Source organism: Phragmites australis, chromosome 1 (assembly GCF_958298935.1).
Source record: "Phragmites australis chromosome 1, lpPhrAust1.1, whole genome shotgun sequence".
Lineage (NCBI taxonomy): Eukaryota > Viridiplantae > Streptophyta > Magnoliopsida > Poales > Poaceae > Phragmites > Phragmites australis.
The window spans coordinates 4,790,269-4,812,325 of record NC_084921.1 but is presented as its reverse complement, the minus strand read 5'-3'; the positions used below and the strand labels follow the sequence as shown (position 1 = coordinate 4,812,325).

Genomic DNA, 22,057 nt, shown 5'->3' with positions numbered 1-22,057 from the left:
TTATGCTTTACAACTAATACTATAGCCTGCCATGTACTATCTATCAGCTAACTCCCATTGTCGGACAAACGATTCTACGATTTATTATATTTATGTCTTTCTATTTTGTTTCAGAAATAAGTTCAATCGCAAAATAAAAAAGCGATACAATATTTCGTCGACAGAACAAAAAATTTGCATGAGATAGGGCTCACGGGCCCACGCAGGAGGGAGGGTCCGCGCTGCGGGATTTTTCGGCCTCCCGTTTGGGGACATTTAGTTTTCACCGTACGGTAACTAATTTTCGCCAAATCGTATGGCGAAAACTGCCTCGTAACTGCAGTCATGCACCCCAGTGTTGCCGTCGTCGCCACGTCAGTATTTTTCGCAATACCGTATGATAAAAATAGTATTTTTACCGTACGGTAGGTGAATAGGTATTACTTTTGAAATTTCCTCGTTTCCAATATTATTTCTGTAATATCTGTAAAGAAAATATAATATTTTTTAAAAAATATCTCGACTCCGGGCTTGGATTTGGAAGCAACCAAGCGCGAGCCTAGCTCGGGGATTCACGTGATTGGACTTGGAGGCTAGGGGGTTGGATCTTCTACTGTCATTGCAAATGGAAAAGGGCCGTGCTTATCCGATGCCAGACCAATCATATTGTCACTTAGCCACAGGTGGTTCACGTATTAGTAGAAAGCAAAGCTAGCTTGCACGAATCACAAACTTGGTGATTTGTTCGCTACTAAAAAACGTGAAACCGACTTTCCTGATAATCTAGATAGGTGATATATACATACGAGACCTATTTGTGTATCACCTACGTAGAAAATTGGTAAGAAATACCGGTTATGAAATTTCAAATATGTTTCCGTAGCGAAGGTTATCATTAATTACATACAAAATACAAAGAAGTATTTTTTTTAAAAAAAATTATATTGCTGAAAATATCATAAACCCGCATATGTTACCATTACTGTTGCATCCGATTAGTTCTGAAATATCTCGCATTTCATTCATTCCTAGCAAGGTGTATTAGAATGTTATATAGCTTGGTTTTGAAATGTAGACTACCATGCTTTTGATGTGCATGGCAGAGCAGTAAGCAGTAAAGCACGGCATCACAGTGTAGTCCTCTACCAAGATTTAACTCAAAACCTTGAGACGAGCTGCCAAGCAAGGCTCCTTTGTTCCCTGCGAGCCGCAATGGAACCCCCAGCCGGGAGCCGACGCTCCCCCGGGTCACAGCTCGCGGCTCGGCTCGGCTCGGCTCGGATCCCCAGTAGAAAATGGGGCTCGTCGTCCTCCTCCTCCTCCCATCCATTTCCGGTCGCCCCAACCCCCGGAATCCCCTCCCGCACCAGAGTAATTCAGCCACCGCCACCACCGCCGCGCCGAGCCCCTCCCTCTAAACGCACGCCTCGCCTCCAGCCCCGCAGCCCGCGCCGTCCACGAGGTGCTTTCCCTGCGCCCGGGCTCGGGTTCACGCGGGAAGAGATCCGGGCCCCGCGGCTCGGATTCGGCCGTCCTGCCCGCGCTGGATTCCGCGGCCTCAGCGTCGATTCGGGCTCAAGGCCCCCAATCTGGTGAGAAACTACTGGATGCTCCTGTCCGTTCCGTTTTAAAATTGCCTCAGTTCACTAGTTTTTCACTGCTGCTTGTTACTCGGAATGGTGTGGTTACGATTGTGATTGGCGGTGTACTGTTGGGTTCGGTATACGAGCTGGGGTAGGCGTAGTGGTGATTTATGTGCGACGGAGAAGCAGAGTGTTGATTAGGCTGGAATCTGATGGGCGTGCTCTGCGGTGTGATCGATATCAGTATATCACTATACGTCTTTGTGTGCTTGGCATGAAAATATACTGTTCACATCATGTTGTCGTTAGTCAGATTTGGACTAAAATTCAATCATGTGCCCTTGATGTATTTCGTATTTTTACCGGTAACGCATTCTGAGACGCCGTAGGAGTGCTGTCATATGAATTGTCAAGGTAGTTAAAAGATGCTTACCAAACTAGCACATGCTTTATGTTCTTTGGTTGGGTTACTACATACTCCATTTCGTTGTCATGCCCTTGGTAATATGCTTTGTATTTTACATGCTCTGCTAGTTTTCATGTTACTGTCTTGTCATAGATAATGTCACCCTTGCCTGCCAAGCTAATCACATGTCATAGATAATGTTCCTTTTTTTACCTAAGTCTTCTATGGAACTTGCTCTAGACACCGGTGACTGGTTGATTCATTAAAAGTGATAGTTTGGAAGGGTAACAATTACCAAAGAAAACTTTTGGTTACCACTTGGGATGGAGTTCAGTGAGCCTTTGTTTCTAGATGGTAACTTGGAGTTTTGTACTGTGTTGTTTTACTTTATTCATAAACATAATGAAATTTTATTGCCCATGCTCATCTGAAACTGTACTTTTGATGTTTGTTCTGAGAATTGATGTTCCAAGCTGATTGTTCTGATAATTACTTCTCTTAACTGCTTTATGACCTGATGTTATCCATCTCGGGTAGCTATTATGGTGATGAAGATGGAGATTGAGGACAATGGTGCCTTTGGAGGAACTGGTGGGGCATGGACTGAGGAGGATCGAGCCCTCGGTGCTGCTGTGCTTGGAACAGATGCCTTTGCTTATCTAATGAAAGAGGGTGGTGCGATATCTGAGGGTCTTGTTGCTGCATCTTTGCCTGTAGACTTGCAGAACAAACTCCAGGAGCTTGTCGAATCAGAGTGTCCTGGTGCTGGTTGGAATTATGCCATCTTCTGGCAGCTCTCACGCACAAAGTCTGGTGATCTTGTCCTTGGATGGGGGGATGGCTCTTGCCGTGAACCCCGAGATGGTGAGGTGGGAGCTGCTGCTTCTGCAGGCAATGATGATACCAAGCAGCGGATGCGCAAGCGTGTGCTGCAGCGGTTGCACATAGCATTCGGTGGTGCTGATGAGGAGGATTATGCCCCTGGTATTGATCAGGTGACAGATACTGAGATGTTCTTCCTAGCATCTATGTACTTTGCTTTTCCGTGTCGTGCTGGTGGCCCTGGTCAAGTATTTGCAGCAGGCATCCCTCTCTGGATTCCGAATACTGAGCGCAAGGTATTCCCAGCCAACTACTGTTACCGGGGGTTCCTTGCAAATGCAGCAGGATTTAGGACTATTGTGTTGGTGCCATTCGACAGTGGTGTGCTTGAACTGGGCTCAATGCAGCACATAGCTGATAATTCTGATACTGTGCAGACCATACGGTCTGTGTTTGCAGGGGCAAGCGGCAATAAGGCTGCAGTTCAGAGACATGAGGGAAATGGTCCTACTCCTACTGAAGGGTCGCCTGGTCTGGCAAAGATTTTTGGGAAGGATTTGAACCTTGGCTGGCCTTCAGCAGGGCCAGTGGTTGGTGTATCAAAGGTAGATGAAAGGTCATGGGAACAGAGGGGTGCTGCTGGTGGGAGCTCATTGCTTCCCAATGTCCAGAAAGGATTGCAGAATTTCACTTGGAGTCAGGCTCGGGGCCTAAATTCTCATCAGCAGAAGTTTGGCAATGGCGTGTTGATTGTGAGTAATGAAGGCACACACCGCAACAATGGAGCTGTGAACAGCCCTAGTGCAACACAATTTCAGATTCAGAAAGCACCTCAGCTTCAGAAGCTACAGCTTCAGAAATTACCGCAGATTCAGAAAACACCACAGCTGGTGAACCAGCAACAGCTGCAGCCACAGGTACCTAGGCAAATTGATTTTAGTGCAGGGACCAGTTCCAATCCTGGTGTCTTGGTTACAAGAACAGCTGGTCTGGATGGGGAGAGTGCAGAGGTGGATGGCTTGTGTAAAGAGGAAGGGCCGCCACCTATAGTAGAAGACCGACGGCCAAGGAAGAGGGGAAGGAAGCCTGCGAATGGGAGGGAAGAACCACTTAATCATGTCGAGGCAGAGCGCCAGAGGAGGGAGAAGCTGAATCAGCGGTTCTACGCACTCAGAGCTGTTGTACCGAACATATCAAAAATGGACAAGGCGTCCCTGCTGGGCGACGCGATAACGTACATCACTGACCTCCAGAAGAAGCTGAAAGAGATGGAGACAGAGAGAGAAAGGCTTTTGGAGTCCGGCATGGTAGATCCGAGGGGGCGTGTGCCTAGGCCAGAGGTGGACATCCAGGTGGTGCAAGATGAGGTCCTTGTCCGAGTGATGTCTCCTATGGAGAACCATCCAGTCAAGAAAGTCTTCCAAGCATTCGAAGAGGCAGAAGTCCTTGTAGGCGAGTCAAAGGTGACTGGCAACAACGGAACAGTAGTGCACTCCTTCATCATCAAGTGCCCTGGCGCTGAGCAGCAAACGAGGGAGAAGGTGATTGCTGCGATGTCTCGTGCGATGAGCAGTTGAGCAGAGGGCGTAGGATCAGTTGAGGAGTTGGCGCGCTAGAGGCGGTTTATATTACTCTGTTGGTTGCGAACAGGCAGCAGCAGCAGCCCATGACATGTTCCATTGTCGATAGGAGGAGTTGTAGGTCGAAAAAGCAAGCTCAGATTCTGACTTTAGCAATGCAAGGAAAATCTCTGCCGTTGTATGGTAGGTTCTTGTGGTCCGTGTAGTTTTGTTGTTTTATTGGGATGGATGGATGGATACCGTGTTCCTAGTGTAAGCTTGATGCAGCAGAACAATAAACAGTGGAGTACATGTTTTTCTCATGCATGAGTTGGAAATTTTACTTAACGATGTGCCAATATTCATTTCTCCGTCTTTAAGCACTCATGGCCAAGCACCTTGCATTGTAGGCAGATGCTCTAAACAGCAGATACAAATCTAAGATCATCTTCAACTATATTCTCTTCATTTTATTCCTTTCTTGATTTCTTTTCTCGTTTCTATTTCCTTTATTTTCTCTTATCTTCAACAGCTTCCATTCGAATGGATTCGTGAAGGAAAAAAGAGAGAATTCTGTCATAAAGAGAATGATCTTGGGAATCACTTCGTGACGAGAATAGTTAAAGTAAACCGTTAGAACGCTGAAGGAAACAAAAAAAATTTTGTGAAGAGATTTTGAATCTTGAAAAAAAATTGTTGGAGATTATCAAAGAATCTTTCTAGAAACATAGAAATTTTGCAGTTAAATTTCTGTAACCAATATCTCAAAAGAAGAAGAAGAAATCCAATCCAATAATCTAGGCCCAAATCACATATTATCACACGGCTAGGCTTGCTATTCTATTCCCCTTTCTTTGCTTTTTCGTCCGCAGCATCACGGTGGAGTCATCAAGGATTTCAAAAAGGGTTAATTAGATTGGTGCTATTATAATTTTCATGGTTTAGAAATATACCATCAAACTTTACTAAATCGGCCTGATGCCATTATTATTTTGCATACGTCCGCATCTTGCCATGTTGTACGCCTCCGGGCTCCTTGGGCCCACCTGCAGGCGGGCGTATTTCGGTATGTCCCAAAATGCCCTGCCGCCGGGCCTGGTCCACTCGAGCTGCTCCCGCACCACTCCCTCACTCACTCATCGTCACCAGCGACAACGGCGACCAACACGAAGACGGCGGAGGCGACTGGGAAAGGCGACATTGTCACCAGTGATGGGGGCGGAGCTCGGCTGAGGACGACTGCGCCCACACCTAGGATGGACGACGCACATCCCACTGCGCCCGGATCGCAGAAACCGTGAGTAACCCTAGACTTCCCAGATGCCCCTAATTCCTGCACAATGCATTGGTTATCGGTACGAAATAGCTCAGATTCATGGTTTAATTCAGTTCTCGGGAGGAAATAGCTCACGATTTGATTAGGTTTCCTCTCTTTTCTCGCTAGGATTTGGTACACAGTAGAGGTTAAGATTGAAGGTTTTGTCACGGTTGACTCAAATGGTAGGAAATCGTATACAAAAGGTTTAACTCGGGATTGGGTAGTGGATTCAGACAGCTTTTCATTGGATTTCCTTATGAGAAGCTTAAGTGTCGAGGTCAAATGGGGCACGAACCAAAAGCCAGTGGTGTGGGTCTTTGACAAGAGGATGGGTGAGGATATTCAATTAGTTGATGAGTGTCAAATATTAGACGTGCTTGACATGTACAAACGAGAGAAACACTTAAAGCTTCTGGTAGCAGTGTTTGACAAAGACACATGTAATCAGTACGATGCTTTAGCCCTAGAACCTTTGATTCTGAAACAGAAGACAACTGGACTTGGTTTATGCAACTATTGCATAGAGCTATAGGCAATCGTCCAGGTTTAGTCATTTCAACTGATGCTTGTAAAGGATTGGAAAGTGCTGTTGATGCTGCCTTCCCTGAAGCTGAGCATAGAGAGTGCATGAGGCACCTCTATGGCAATTTTATGAAGAAATATTGAGGACATATTTTTACTCAACACTTATATCCAGCTGCAAGGTCTTACACTGAAGATGGATTCAGGTGGCACATGCAGCAAATAGCTGAGACAAGCCCAGATGCTATAGGCTGGCTTGAGAAACATCATGGAAGAACATGGTACAGATGTGGGTTTTCAGAAGAAAGCAAATGTGACTACCTGACAAACAATGTTTCTGAGAGTTTCAATAAGCAGATCAAGCCAATGAAGGCTCTGCTTCTTCATGAGCTAGTAGATGGACTGAGGGAGTTGATAATGGAGAAGATGGCCCTCAGGAGGAATATAGGAAGACCGATGGAGGATGGGATCTTGCCAAATGTGATCAAGGACTTGAATAAAGCAAGCAATAGCCTAAGAGTTGTCAAGATTGCTAGAGGTGATGATGACTTTGCAGAAGTCACACTTGTTCATGCTGACAATATCATCAGGAGGTATACAGTGGACCTGCAAAACCACAGATGCTCATGCAGGCAGTGGTAAATCATAGGTAACCTTGCAACCATGCCTTGGCTTGGATATGTGCCAATAGAGGTAAAATAGAAGATTATGTCCATGATTACTACTCTGTGCAGAGGTTCAAGGCAACATATGCTGCTATAGTACCCCCAATGACAGATAGGTCCCAGTGGCCTATTGTGGACCTTGGTTACAAAGTGTTTCCACCAAAGCAGAAGAGAGGTGCAGGGAGGCCTAGAGTTCAGAGAATAAGAGGTGTTCTTGAACCAGGAAGAAGAACTGTTAAATGTAGGAGATGTGGAGACTTTGGACACTTTGAGAAGACATGCAAGCTACCTGAGGCATCTGGTGTGGAGAGCAATGGGGAGCATGTAGGCCCAAGTCAATCAACACCAAGGAAGAGGTAACCTCAAACTGTACTGTTTTTATTTTTTATTTCATATTTGTGAAGTATGCCTGACAATGAGATTCTGTAAGCAGGAAAGAAAAGGCTTCCACTGGGGAGGGTGAGAACCAGATGACCAAGAAGCAGAAGAGGACACCCAAGAAGAAGAGGAAAACACCAAAAAAGAAGAAGGCTAAACCAAGTGCACCAACTACCAGTGTTGTCAAAAAGCTCTCGGAGTGGTTGAAGATCTGATGCATGTAGTTCTGGACATGTAATATGTAGTTGCTAGTTCTGGACATGTAATATGTAGTTGCTAGTTCTGGACATGAGGTGTTAAGCTACTTATGGACATGATGTGTTAAGCTAGTTCTGGACATGATGCATGTAATATGTAGTTGTTGTTATGCTAGTTCTGGACCTGATGCTTATGTTAACATTGTTATGGACCTGATACTGTGCAATTTAGTGTTCTGGGCCTGATGTGTTAAGCTTGTTCTGTTCTCTCCCATTTCATACAGAATGATGTGTTAGATTATACTTAACCCAATGTAACAATATTGTACATGGAGCAATCATAATACCTAGCAAACAACATTTCATTCACTTAACAAAGTAATTACACAGTCTTTCACTACTTGCACAGAACTGCAACCACAATACCTAGCAAACAACCAACTAAAACAACACACACACTGTCAACAACAACTCCTTTCTTCCCTATGCACAACATTGTCCTCAATGACACAATTTGCTGCTTCAACTCCCTGATTTCATTTGTCAGATGGGCAATCTCATGCTTTAATTCCAAAATTTGTTACTTCACTTCTCCATTGCGACCACTGTGGAACTTGTCGTCAGAAGAGCAGGGCACGACAACATCTTCCAGCAAACGTTTACGCCGCAGCCACGACCTGTACTCGTTCTTCCATTTGTAGAATCCACAAGTCAATGGATCATCCTACCAATGTCGACGAAATCAACAAAATTAAACAAAACCGTGGCCAAGAACACCAAAAACCTAACATCGATTTGATCCAGCTCACCTTCACATTCTCCTCACACTTGTAGAACACTCTGCCATATGTCGCCGCTTGCTTGCTTCGTAGCTTAATCACATGTTTCCCACAATCTGGGTAATCAACAAGGGGGAGCTCCTCCACATCGCTGCCGGTTGCGCTTGACCCCGACGCCGCCTTCGTCGGGCTACTCCAAACCTTGCTTGGGGCTGTGCCAATCAGGGGGATCTGGAAAGTCTAGGGTTACTCACGGTTGGTCGTAGTCGCCGTGTTGGTCGCCGTCGCCGTCTCCGTGTTGGTCGCCGTCTCCGTGTTGGTCGTCGACGTCGCTGGTGACGATGAGGGAGTGGTGCGGGAGCAGCTCGAGTGGACCAGGCGGTCGTTTTAGGACCCGACGGCAGGGCATTTTGGGACATACCGAAGTACGCCCGCCTGCAGGTGGGCCCAAGGAGCTCGGAGGCGTACAACATGGCAAGATGCGGATGTATGCAAAACAATAATGACATCAGACCGATTTAATAAAGTTTGATGATATATTTCTAAACCATAAAAATTATAATAGCATCAATATAATTAACCCTTTCAAAAACCCTACCTCCCCTCCCCTCCCCCTGATCTCCCCTAGCCGCCCCCCTTCCCCCCACCCAGATCGCCGCAAAATGGAGGTGCCGCCGGAGATGCTCGACGCCCTCGCGGGCTGGTTCGCACAGTCGCTCTCCCCCGACTCCGCCGCCCGCCGCGCCGCCGAGCAGAGCCTCTCCTCCGCCTCCTCCTCCCCGGGCTTTCCGCTCGCGCTCCTCGGCCTCGCCACCTCGCCGCGCCACGACCTCCAGGCCCGCCTTGCCGCCTCCGTCCACTTCAAGAATCTCCTCCGCCGCCGATGGCCCAAGCCCTCCTCCCCCGACGCCGATGACGCCGCCGACAACCTCCCCGCATCCAACTGCGCCGTCATCAAGGCGCACCTCCTCCAGCTCCTCCTCACCGCCCCGCCACTCATCCAGGCGCAGCTCTCGGAGGCCCTCGCCGCCGCCGCGGCATCCGACTTCCCGGCCAAGTGGGAGTCGCTCCTCCCGTCCATCGTCTCCTCCCTTGGCACCGCCCTCGTCGCGGGGGACGTCGTCGCCACCAACTCCCTCCTAGCCGCGGCGGCGTCGCTCTTCTCCCGCTTCCGCAACGCCTTCGACAACAACGCCCTCCGCCTAGACCTCAAGTACTGCCTCGACAACTTCGCCGCCCCACTCCTCGAGGTCTTCCTCTCCGCCTCCCGCCGCCTTCAGGCCGCCGCGACCATGGCGAACCCGCTCGAGCTCCGCCCCATGTTTGAGTGCCTTCGCCTCAGCTGCGAAATCTTCTATTCGCTCAACTCCATCGACCTGCCCGAGTTCTTCGAGGACCACATGCGCGAGTGGATGACAGAGTTCCGTGGGTTCCTCACCACCTCCTACCCTCCGCCTGTTGAGGCAGATGGTGCCCCGGATGCACTCCGTGCTGCTGTCTGTGATAACCTGCAGCTCTATATGGAGAAGTACGAGGAGGAATTCAAGGTGTACTTGAAGGAGTTTGTTGAGGCTGTGTGGGGGATCCTCATGACGCAGACGCCTTCGCCATCCCGCGTGCAGCTCGCTGTCACTGCAATAAGGTTCTTGACTACAGTTGCTGAGAGCGTGCACCATGCGTTGTTTGGGAGTCCTGAGGCAATGAAGCAGATATGTGACAGTGTCGTTGTGCCTAACCTGCAGTTGCGGGATGAGGACGAGGAGTTGTTTGAGGGGAACTGGGTGGAATATGTCAGGCGTGACTCAGAGGGGAGCGATGCGGATACACTGAGACGTGCTGCATGCCGGTTGCTTCGGGGCCTTGCGGCAAACTACCGGGAGCAGGTGGCTGCACTTGTGTCGGCGCAGGTCCAGCAGATGTTGGCTGCATATGCAGCTGCCCGGGCGAACAACTGGAAGGAGAAGGATGCTGCAATATACCTTGTTATTTCTCTTATGCAGAAGCCTGGTGCGACTGGTGGTGGAACACCCGTCGTTGACATGGAGAGCTTCTTTGCATCTGTGATTGTGCCTGAGCTCCAGGCCTCTGATTGGCAGTCTGAGCCAATGCTGAAGGCAACTGTCCTCAGGTTCTTGAAGGAGTTCAAGGATCAGATCCCCAAAGCCACTGCACTGGCACTGCTTCCAAGTGTGGTGAGATTCCTGACGCACGAGTCCAATGTTGTTCATTCCTATGCTGCAACCTTTATGGAGAACCTGCTGATCATCAAGGATCCGGTCCCGGTACCAGGGGTGAACAAGGTGACCAGGTCTCAACGTTATGTTGCTGCTGATATCAACCCATTTGCCCCACAAATTATTCAGAACCTCTCCACAGCTCTAAATTTCCCCGATTCATATGAGAACCCCTATCTGATGAAGTGCCTGATGCGGGTGCTTGGGGTTGCTAATATAGCTGGTCAAATTGTTCACGAGATTACCACTCGTCTTGTGGGTATTCTCATGGAAGTGTGCAATAACCCCAAGAACCCTGACTTCAACCATTACTTGTTTGAGGCCCTGGCAGCAGTGATTGGCCGGGCTGGTGAGCAGGACCCAGCACTACTCCCTGTGTTTGAGGCCAGTCTCTTCCCAGTGCTCCAGAGGATACTGGTCGAGGATATCTCAGAGTTCTGGCCATATGCTTTTCAGATATTCGCACAACTTGTCAATTTGAGCCGACCACCCCTCTCACAAAATTACATGCAGCTCTTTGGTGTCCTTCTCAGCAATGCCACTTGGGACCGACCACCATGTGTTCCTGCCTTGGTTCGTTTGCTGCGAGCATTCCTTAGGAAAATTCCAAATGAGCTAAACGAAGAGGGTAGACTTCCAAATATCTTAGCAATATTCCGTAGTCTCCTTTCGCGAAGCAGCACTGAAGATTCTGCATTCTACATGCTTAACACGCTAGTGGAAAATGTTGGTTTTGACATTATGAATCCTTACATAAGTGAGATATGGAGTGCTTTGTTTACTCGGCTACAGACTAGACAGGCAGTGAAGTTTGTGAATTCTCTTGTAGTCTTCATGTCCTTAGTGCTGGTCAAATATGGGTCAGGTGTTCTTGTCAGTTCCATCAATGCAATTCAGCCAAATCTTTTCACCCAAATCCTTCAGCGTTTTTGGATTCCCAATCTCAAATTGATCAAAGGGGCTCTTGAAATTAAGCTGGCAACAGTTGCTTCAACAAAGTTGCTTTGTGAGTCTGCAGTGCTGTTGGATGCTGCTGCAGCCCAATGGTGGGGAAAATTGCTTGACAGTACCGTCACACTGTTATCGAGAACGGATCAAGGTGGAGCACAAGACGAGCAAAATGATGGTGCTGATGCAGTGGATATTCAGAAGACATCAGGTTATTCTGTCTCATTTGTGCGCCTTCAATATGTGGGAAAGAGTGAAGATGATCTGTTGAAAGAAGTAAATGACCCGAAACAGTTTCTGGTCACATCCTTGGCCACACTTTCTGCACAGTCTCCTGGGAGGTTTGGTCCTGTCATTGAGCAGCATGTGGACCCAGCGAACAAAAGCGCTCTTCTTCAACTTTGTGCAGCCTACAACACCAACATTGTCTAGGTAAGCAACTTCTGAGATCCTTCCAGAATTATTCAGAAACAACATTGTGTTCATTCAGTTTAGTGATTTTCATTTACAACCTTAAAACATGGTACCATCATTTGATATTTATAAGCTTTTTAACTATAAAATGCCATCTTGTTCTGGAGTTATGTTAGTCATGTACATAACTGTTACCAAAATTACAAGAAAAACTTTTGAATGTGATTTAAGATTATTCGGGAGGCATAGTAGTCACCATCTGCAAAGCAAGCATCTCATTGGACACATGCATTAAAAAAAATTCAAAATATCAATTAGCTGATGCTATAAATTGCTGCGTTCTCTTTTTTACAACTTCATATCTACTTGCTTCAAGTATATAATTGAAAGGGCCTTGTTCTGTGTAGAACTGGATATAATCATGCACATTGTGAATAGAGTAGCCATTAGTAGTTACTAAACATACCTTAGATGTTTTCTGATCTAGCTATTTGTGACTTATTTAATTATTTCATACCCACATTTTTTTGTTAGCTTCAATGGTAGCATATCTTATCTCTTTTGTGTTTAGTATGTACAACAAGAAGAAAGCCTTTTAGTCCCAAGCAAGTGGGGTTAGGCTAGAGATGAAGCCCATCAAGAGCCACCGACAAAGAGGATTTAAAAAGTAAAAGTTTGTGTTTAGTATGTAAAGCAGTAAAATATCATAACCCAAAAGGTGATATGCAAACTACATGTCCTTTGCCACTGATTCCATTTTTTTTATGTTTAGATTAGTTGTCTCAACTGTAGAATTTGGTGAGGAAATTGACTGATGTGTGTGCACACATAGTGGCGTCAAATCTAGTGCTAAATAATCGGTAGGATTTGGTTAAATGGTTGTCCAGTCGTTTCATATCATAAGTCATTATGGGTCTAGGCACGAGAAATGACCAAACATGATCCTATTTAAGATGTCTTGGGCAATGTCATAACTCATAACTCCTAAATTGAGGAAAGTGGTTAATGAGCAGCCACTCCACCTTGTAGCCCTGTCGTGGTATGACACCTAAAGACGGTTTAACAATAAAAAGATGTAAACATTATATGTGCAATCTGAATTATAAATAAAAGCGCACAACCGAATGATTGACTTCCAATATATCATCTATTATTTATATATGAAGGCATATTGGTAGGACTGTATGAGTAGAGCCACTACTTGTTTGCCCTTTGAAAGGATTGAAGAAAATTCAAGTGTGTTGAGGATACCAATATATGAGTGTTCTTGAGGAAGCCATTTTATAGCTGTCGTACTAGATCAATAATGAAGTTGGTTGAATATAGTTTGAGAAGCAATTTCAAAATAAAAGAATGGTCTGAGTAGCATCTGATATTTTTCAAACTTAGAATAGTGCTCTTAATCCTTTAAGATGCAACTCCTTTGTAAGCAGAGAAATGTCGTAATTTTGGGTAGAATGCTGCATTTTTTTTTTTTTTTTTTTGCTAGAACCTCGCAAAGCCAGTTTGATCCTGAATGTATCTTCTTGAAGACGTAGGAGAGCTGCATGCTATTATATTAAGAAGGGTAAAATTTTGTTGGTTACTTGTTCGCTCGATAAATGTCCACTCTCTTTACAACTGCTTGTTTGGAATAGTTGGGTGTGTCCTGTTTGCTCCATAAATGTTGGCCTTCCAGCGGCTTTAAAAAATCTGGATTGATCTTCGTTAATCTTGTGGACTCTAACCTTTGTTCTCGTATAATTTCAGGAGCCAACTACGTTGGAAGGCATTTGCTTTGTTTCCAATGGGTTTTGTCAAAAGATGAGTCTCTGAGAGTTGTCTGTCGGTCAAGTTTTTTCGGTCGGCATGGTTTTGGTTGATCGTAGGACGGGCGGATGCCGAATCATGTAGAAGGAAGAAAATTGAGAGCTTTGTGGAGGTTTTCTATTTGGCCGGGATTTTCTTTTTTTCGTGGCAGAGGTTCCTTTTTTTTTGAGGGGGGGGGGGGGGGGGGGGGGCGGGAGTGTATTGATACTGGTCGATATGTTGTGAACCTGGTGTGTCTATGTCGGTCCTGAATTCCCGATGGTTGGAATTTTGTCTGCCTGCCATGGCTCGGGAAACGGTATTTTGTCATCCTCTGTTGGGTCAAAAGTCAACGCGCCATGCCTGAATTCAATCAACTGTGTAATAGAAGTCTTTTTCGTTGTTTGGAAGGACAAGTGTTTTTAGAGTCTTGAGTGTAGATTTGAAGTCTGCAATCGTGCAATAGGCTTTCTATATCATATGTCACTGACTAGAAACGAAGCAATCTCATTGAGCCACGTCATCAACAAACTAATAGCCGTTGATGAAATATTTCATGTGAAAATTTATAGCCAACCAGTCAGAGGTCATTTTTCCTTACGAACACTCGCATTCCACCCAAAGGACACGCTTCGCTTTTTTGGAACATAATCACTTCTTGGTTAGCCGCGCAGTTTCGTATTTTCGTAATGCACGCCTTGCTTTCTCATAGCAAGCAGGAATATAAGTAGGCTTTGTTTTGACTGCACGCCTGCAGCATGTCTAGATTTTTTTATTTATTTTACTGTACATATGTCTGGGTCGTTAACTTAAGCATTGTTTGGTTGGGCTCTGCTCTAGTTCCACGTGATGTGAGAGTTGAAGTTTGTAAGGTAAAATAAAATGATTTAAGCTTATTTTTAATTTAATATAAAAACAAGTGTCTTACCCAAATACTCCTCCTTTTCTTTGTACCTCTAGCTCCAGCAAAAAAAAATCTTGAAGACACAATTGGCAGTTGCCTCTGTAGATCCAGAAATTTATTAAGATATAAAAGGGGCAGATTTGTATCATTGTATGGGCAGTGGTGAGGTCTTGCTACCCCAACAGTTTCATTTCGGAATGAAAATCTTATCGTGAAAGGATTTTCGTTCCTTTCAGTGCTTCAACAATTTCCCTTCACGGTTATCTTCACGATAGGATTCTCAGGATCATTCTCTTCAGGACGGAATTATCTCTTCTTTCCCTTCGCGATTCCCCTCGAAGAGAGGCTGTTGAATATAAACAGAAAAGGGAATCAGGAAAGAAACAAAATAAAGAAAATATGATTAGAGATGATTTTAGCATCCTCCTTCTCCCTCGGCACGCCGAGGCCACGTCAGCCCTCATCATAAATTTTATAAAATCAAGTTCATTAATCTTTGTAAGATTTTATTCATCCTATCTACCTCGTGACGCGTGCCTCCGCCTCCGGGGCAGGGATCGCGACGCACCACCGCGAGCCCTGCCCGGCTCCCCAACCCCAGGCAAGGTAACTGAACCATCCATCGCCCCTCTCTCCCGTTCCCCACCCCCCCCTTCTCGCCGCGCTCCTGCACCGATTCGCTGCGCGTTTATTGCCTGATTATTCGATCCACGGGGAAGGGGATAGGCACATACGATTCGCCGTGTGCTGTGCTGCTTTGTTTGGTTCGAGTCGACGCCGACCGCCGTGACGTCCGAGCCGCCGATTTGGTTGCCCGTACTCGGCCTCCCACTCTACTTGTTCATAGCTAGCTTCTTCATACATGTAATCCAATCCCATCATTTCTCATGCGCACATTTGCATGTTTGCATCACAGCATAACACGGTAGTATCCACCTTGCAGGATACAGAAAAATAAAATGGATGTCCACAACATTGGGGACCATGATTATTTCCAAGAAAACATCCTGCCACGCGGAGGTGAACAAGTTGCTGGCGTAATTCTGAAAAGGCTGGGCCTCCAGGTCGCATTTGGCTTCGAGAAGTTGCTCAACTTGGAGATGCTGGTCATGGAGATCGCTCGCCGAGCCGCTGATATCGAGCCGCTCATGCGGGGGCCTCAATCGATTACAGCTGAATCGGTCGACAAGGCTTTCGAATTCGATGTCCTGTACGGTATTGTAGATTCTGAAGTCAACGAGTTGGAGAAGCTAGTTGGTTCTATGCAAATGGATATTGGCAATGCTGAAGACAAGGTTTCGGAGGAAGAACCAGGGAGCAGGGTGAGGGACAAGCTGCAGGCTGCCACCGAGTCTTTGAAGCAGATGCAGGAGCTGATTTATGCTATTAGAAGGGAGTCTGCAAGCTTTGAGAAAGTCATACCACATTCACACGATAAACAGGGTATGCTCATATCATTTTAGGTGCTACTGATCTTGAGTGTCGACTATATGCGTTTCCTAACTAATGCATTTTTTACAGGAACTCCTCAAGGAGTTGGATATGAAAATGGTCACATGTCAGCTCATACCACTATGCAGGCTGAGGATCAAAGAAATGTCCTGCAGATGTTAGAACAGTCAATAGCAAGTGAATTAGATCTTGAGAAGAAGCTATGCGATACAAGGTCTGTTGTGGAGGAACTCAAAATGAAGCTGCATCATGCAGAACAGGAATCATATTTCTTGGATGAATCGATCGAAGCGATTTATGAAAGAATGCTCACAGCAGAAAATGCCTCCCAGTTGTTTCTTGGAACTTCGAAGGAACTCATTGGTAAAATTAATACCATCCAGTTCGATTTAAGCGCGTCAGTTCGTAGGGAAGGTGATTTTAAATCGAAGTTAAAGCAAACCTTGATGAAATTAAATGCCAACAAGAGCACTCCGGAGATAATGCTAGGAGACAGTGATAACAACGCCAGTCAGGAGGCTATGCAGACTCAGACACTATCACCTCCTGAGTTCTTCACTTTGCGGGATAAGATTCTGCAGCTAGAGGAGTGGTTGAGGGACTGTGGCTCTCATCCGCAGTGGTCACCGCTGTCAAGAGGAGCAAATGAAGAAGAGCAGAATATGATGCAGTCTGAGGTAAGCACATTCGGGAATATTACCAGTGATATTAAAGTTGCCATTTCCAATGCAGAAAGAAGAACAAAAAATGCTGAAGCAAGGTGTACACAGCTCACTCAAACTAATATTCAACTTAATGGGGAGCTGAACTCTCTTAAAAGTCAAGGGTCAGATAGGGCTGGCTTATTGGAGAAGAAACTTGAGGAATCAGACACTCAGTTAGAGCACGCAAGAGCATCAGTTGATGCTATTGTTGAAAAACAGAGTATGTTAAGATCTTCGATGTCTGATATGGAACAGATGATTGAAGATCTGAAGGAGAAGTTTTTGAAAGCTGAAACCAGGGCTGAGAATGCTGAATCAAAATGTACATTGTTGTCAGACACTAATTTAGAGCTTAATGAAGAGCTATCATTTCTGAGAGGTCGAGTAGAAGGTCTAGAAAACTCATTGCATCAAGCCAACCAACTGAAGATGTCCACTGCAAAAGACATTAGTATTAAAACAAAAACCATCACTGATTTGGTTGCAAAACTTGCCTTGGAAAGAGAACGCCTTCATCTACAGGTACAAATGTTCTTATTCAGGAAAATTTATGATTACCAATGCATTGTTTTGCTGTCTATGTGTTTATGTATGTTATTCAGATCATATGTTATGCAAAGCAACTGAACTTTATATGGTTATTAAGAAATCTGGATATGTGCTTTGATGTCTATGATTTCTGCACATTGGCAACTGAATGAGATTGCGCACAGTATTCTCTCTGCAATGCTGACTTGAGACATAAGGCAGAAAGGATAAAAATTTGAATTGTTACTTTAATATTCCTAATGCATAATGGAGTTTGGGTCTGGAATCATGATATACCTTTAGCAGTATATAACTGTTATTTTTGTCGTTCATCTCAAGCAAAAGAAAAATGTCATGATTAATTGAATATGAGATAACAGTTATATGAGTTTGATGACGCCAGCTAAGGCGAGGAAACAAAGAACATATGTGCCCAAAGCTTTGGCTCCATATAGAAACCACAATATTGAAAAAGTAAAGAAATGATTAAATGGAGTCTAATTTATGGGTTAAAAAAGGTGGATCATTATGCTGCTTGCCTGTGCTGACTCCATGTTGGCACTATTCAATTGATATTCCACATTTTATATGTTAATTAAAATACTGATAACGTGTGGTTCAATTGTCTGTTTTCCGAATATTTAGTTAGCAAGATTATGAATTCTGGTTGACATGTAAATGTGGCTGTGCAATCATATTATGTTGCATAAAATTGCCAGCACCTTCACTTTTTTGCTCTGAAATGTTCCGCTGCCTTTCCCACACCATTTCCTTCACCCTTTTGTTCTGAAAATGTTCTGCTGCTTTTCCACCCCATTTTGTAGTCTTTTTTGCTTATCAGATAATACAGTGGACCTATGTTAATCATCATTATTCTTATACTGATAAATCTTTCTGGGTATTGATCCTATATCAGCTACCTATAATGTATGTTGTTGCAATATGTACAGATTGCTACACTAACAAAGAAGAACAAGATGTTGGCTCAAAAATGCAAAGAAAATGTTAATGAAGCTACATTATCAAGCAAAAAGATTACTGCTAACAAAGGTGAACTCCGACCCATTGAAGTAACAGAGGAAGCAGTCGTAGATCCTTCATCAACAGAAACCAAGGTCAGTTCTTCTTGAGGTTCTTGTTTTCGTTATCGAACATGTAGAAGCCGTGAATATCTTGGGTTTTCCCACTGCTTTTGGGAATAAACATCTGTCACATTTTTGCATCATGAAAAGTACCTCATCCTTGTATAAAATGACTCTGAACCCTGAACTTCCCATAGTCCTGCCCTCACTACTATAATAATATCTGATACTGCAAGGTGCCACTATAGTAATTCAGAATTTATAAGCATGCACAGCTGGGATGTTTGTGACTCAAAAGTACCAATACATATTCGAGCTGTGCTTGAGGTTAATTTACACTGTGCAACCTATATGCTATAGATTCTTTCTTGGTTTGAAGTAGACCCTTCTTATTGGTGCACATGATTATTATGTTCTCCTTATTGATACATCACCTAACCTCTAACTGACATGTTTTTTATGTGGTAAAAGGTGACAACGATTGCTAACACTCTCCGAGAGCAGGAAGCTGAGGTGACTCCTCCACTGGAAGATGAATTTGGCACAGAGAACACATTCGAGACAGTGCGCTCCATTGAGCCGACGCTGCTAAATTGGAAGCACATTTTCGCAGCAGTCCTGGTTTTGCTGGCTGCCGTTTTCGTGTACCTACTATACCAAGAAGATGACAGAGTCCAACAGTTACTAGGGCAATTTGTAGGTTTGTAGCAACCAGGTAGAAGAATAAGACCTATCTTGCAATAATGCTCATTCCTTACGTTGTAGGGACGTCAATTTTGGTAGCAGCCGCCGTTGCAAGTGTTTCAGCTTTTGCATGTATCTCCTTAGCAACCCTCGCTCTTTTCCCTTTCATGCCCTGATTCTAAGTATTTATAGATCCGACAGACTTCTTTTTGTAAGAGAGGGATCGTGCAGCATTTGCTTTAAAACTTTCGTTCTCATCAGTTTGCAAATTTGCATTCCGTGATGCATGACGGAATATTCGTATTCATAGATGACAAGCAACACCGATCTTCACAATTTCGCAGAATCATGGTGCACTTAATACTCCATAGATGGGTTCAGAAAAAATGAACATTTATGCAGATCACTTCCGGTAGTCAAGATCATTAATATACTGAGCTCAAACATCAGCACAAAATTGGTTTTGCTTCCTGTTCATAGTTTGAATGGTAATTGCAATCTTTGTCCAACTACAGTCATAAGATGGCAAGGCAACCAAATAGCAGTTACATCACGGTTGTGCCAAACATGATTACATCAAGGGCTGGAATGATCCCAGTGGAAAGTGGAAACATCATATTAATCACACACTCACATGCAAGATCATTCTGAGTTGAGCTTGTGACATGGAGTATACAGTGTACATCGATTACATTGGACATCCACTGTGCCACTTCATCACTGCTGGTTGCATCACAGACATCTTCAGCATTGTCATTAAGAAATACATGTATGCGCATTACACTCGGTTTGCCGAGATGACACATGGTATAACCATTTCAGTAGGTCTCAACACCAGTGGATTTGCAGTCGACATCGAACCACACTTCATTGACACGGCCAATGAAGTGGAATAGGCCGAAGAGTGCAGAGGCTCTGCACCTGGAACGATACTTGTTAGGACAGGGGTGGTCATCCTGATCCTGGAAGAGTTGAGGTTCCCGCGCATCAGGTATTGGAACAATCTGGCAGCCAGCATTAAAAGGTTTAGATGAGCTTGATGGATCTAATAAGGCAAATTAAGCAGCGACAACTTGAAAAAAAGAAGTCAAATGGCTAAGATATTACGAACAAAGTAATGAATTCAAGTAATCTATACAGATAGGTCACGATCAAATGCACAGAAAATGATCCACCAGGATATCAATGACTTATGGACAGTAATCTCGTAAATCCACATGTTGCCGATAAATGTCCCAAGTGCATAAGCATTTATTTTATATTTCATGAGTTAGCAGAGCCAAAGATCACTGGTTGGATTTTTGTGACGCCTAGTAGGAAAGAGACAAAATAATACCCGAGATCAAGCTGCTTGATTTGGGAGTAGGGACCCTTAGGGTTAATTCTTTCACAAATCAAATCTACTTGTACAATCTATTGTTTGCAATTGGTTAGAGCATCTCCAACCGACTCCTTAAATCTCACATCCTATATTTTCATATAGAGTCTCTGTAAAAGATTTTCTCTCTATTTGCAGCGACTATATTTCCAACGGCTAAATTTATATATGTTTAAATTTTGTTTGAATTCAAATTGAATTAAAAAAAAAAATATTACATGAAATGATAAAATACATATAAATTGAGCATTACAAAGGAATTCACTTTTTCACCATATAACCTAGGGATAAAACTAATTAAAAGTTAGTCCATCACATAAGCAAAATATTAATAAATTTTTCCATATTTTTGAAAATTTATTTGAGACCCTAATAATTATTAAAAATTATAAAAATAATTTTTTTAGAATTTTAATTTAAATTCTACATAGTTTTTTGGATGAATCAAATTAAAATAGGTTGCACATGGATCATGAAACACATACAAAAAGTTATAGAATTTTTAGAGAAAAAAACTACTATTTTAAATAGAGAAGACGGAAAAAAAAAAGGTGCCAAGTATGTTCACACGGGTTCACGTGTCATTATCAGTTCGTTTGTCCGTTCTACTGCGGGTGCGATAATGAGCCTCTTCAGCACAGTAGATGTGGCGAGCGAACGAATGAAATAGGAAGTCAGGTAGCGAGCGAACTAAATAGAGTCAGCTAGATATCGATCCCGTTGGAGTCTTTTTTTATTCTTCAGCTGGGCAATTTTGGAGATAGAATCCGGCTGAAGTTGCTCTTAACCGTCTTCTTGCTTAGAAGACTGTACCTAATCAAACAAACCCATAAAAAAACATACCATTCGCAATAAGAGAGTAGCCAATCCTGCACCTTTTCTCCTGCTACAGAATCTGTTACTAACCCAGACACTTTTAACTCGTGAGGTCAGGATGGCATACTTCCAAATTGATCTCAACTAATCGATGGATCCGGCTGCTGATGGTTGCATCGGTCTCAACTAATCACTTATAACATAGTTTTCTGCTCTGGCATATCAAGCACCAGCAAGATATAACTCTAGCTAAGTGTTCATATATTACAATAAAAACTTAGATATTAGATGTAAATATAAACTCAAGGTACGAAGATGTAGATACATAATGAGTAGAGTTTAATTTATTATCGGTAATCGTTCGATTATCGTGGTTACTAGACGATTCGATCCGCATCGCATTCATAAACCGAGCGGTTACTGATCAAACTTAATTTGAAAAAAATCAAAAAATTTACCGGTTTCTACCGAATTACCGTGCGGTTACCGCCGGCGGATGGTTTTCAGGTCCAAACACATTTGCAAACCTTGGCCACGGAGCGTCACCGAACGAATACATCAGAAACGATATTGTAGTTTGATTTTAGGTGGAATCTAAAAGAGATAAAATTATCTACTAATTTTTTTTTTTTATTAGTAAAACGAGTCTTATATCCGTAATCAATAACGAGGTGAGAAGGTTGAAGGACGAAGACGGACAATAAAAATAAATAATTATTCAACCTTAAGAGTTTTTTTATTAGATAAGAGAAGAATAGAAGAAGAGTAACACGACAACCAACATATATTTTATATAATAGATACGATTTAAATTAGAACGTAATTTTAAATTTACTTAATTATATTTACATATTTTGAATAAATCTTGCATATAAGCTCCTTCCACCAACCAAACACTACCGATTTCTTCTCCCCCT

The 22,057-nt window shown here is 43.8% G+C and overlaps 3 protein-coding genes across 4 annotated transcripts; all 3 read left to right on the top strand.

Moving 5' to 3' along the window:
* The first annotated feature begins 1,292 nt into the window (after positions 1-1,292).
* On the top strand, positions 1,293-4,672 carry LOC133929672 (transcription factor MTB1-like). Its single transcript, XM_062376492.1, has 2 exons — positions 1,293-1,571; positions 2,506-4,672. Exon 2 carries the CDS (start codon positions 2,511-2,513, stop codon positions 4,365-4,367), a length of 1,857 nt encoding a protein of 618 aa, XP_062232476.1. The 5' UTR covers positions 1,293-1,571; positions 2,506-2,510; the 3' UTR covers positions 4,368-4,672.
* A 4,163-nt stretch (positions 4,673-8,835) lies between these two features.
* On the top strand, positions 8,836-13,802 carry LOC133929572 (exportin-2-like). The gene is made up of 2 exons (XM_062376406.1): positions 8,836-11,822; positions 13,554-13,802. The coding sequence occupies exon 1, from the start codon at positions 8,871-8,873 to the stop codon at positions 11,820-11,822; it is 2,952 nt and encodes a 983-aa protein (XP_062232390.1). The 5' UTR covers positions 8,836-8,870; the 3' UTR covers positions 13,554-13,802.
* Positions 13,803-14,989: 1,187 nt separating this feature from the next.
* Positions 14,990-19,292, top strand: LOC133929438 (WPP domain-interacting tail-anchored protein 1-like). 2 transcript variants are annotated; one of them, XM_062376304.1, is made up of 5 exons: positions 14,990-15,102; positions 15,440-15,939; positions 16,018-17,174; positions 18,131-18,295; positions 18,734-19,292. In XM_062376304.1, exons 2-5 carry the CDS (start codon positions 15,456-15,458, stop codon positions 18,968-18,970), a joined length of 2,043 nt encoding a protein of 680 aa, XP_062232288.1. In that variant the 5' UTR covers positions 14,990-15,102; positions 15,440-15,455; the 3' UTR covers positions 18,971-19,292. The 2 variants fall into 2 exon arrangements, with proteins under 2 accessions (XP_062232288.1, XP_062232214.1); XM_062376230.1 differs by lacking the exon at positions 14,990-15,102 and adding an exon at positions 15,131-15,360.
* The last annotated feature ends 2,765 nt before the right edge of the window (positions 19,293-22,057 follow it).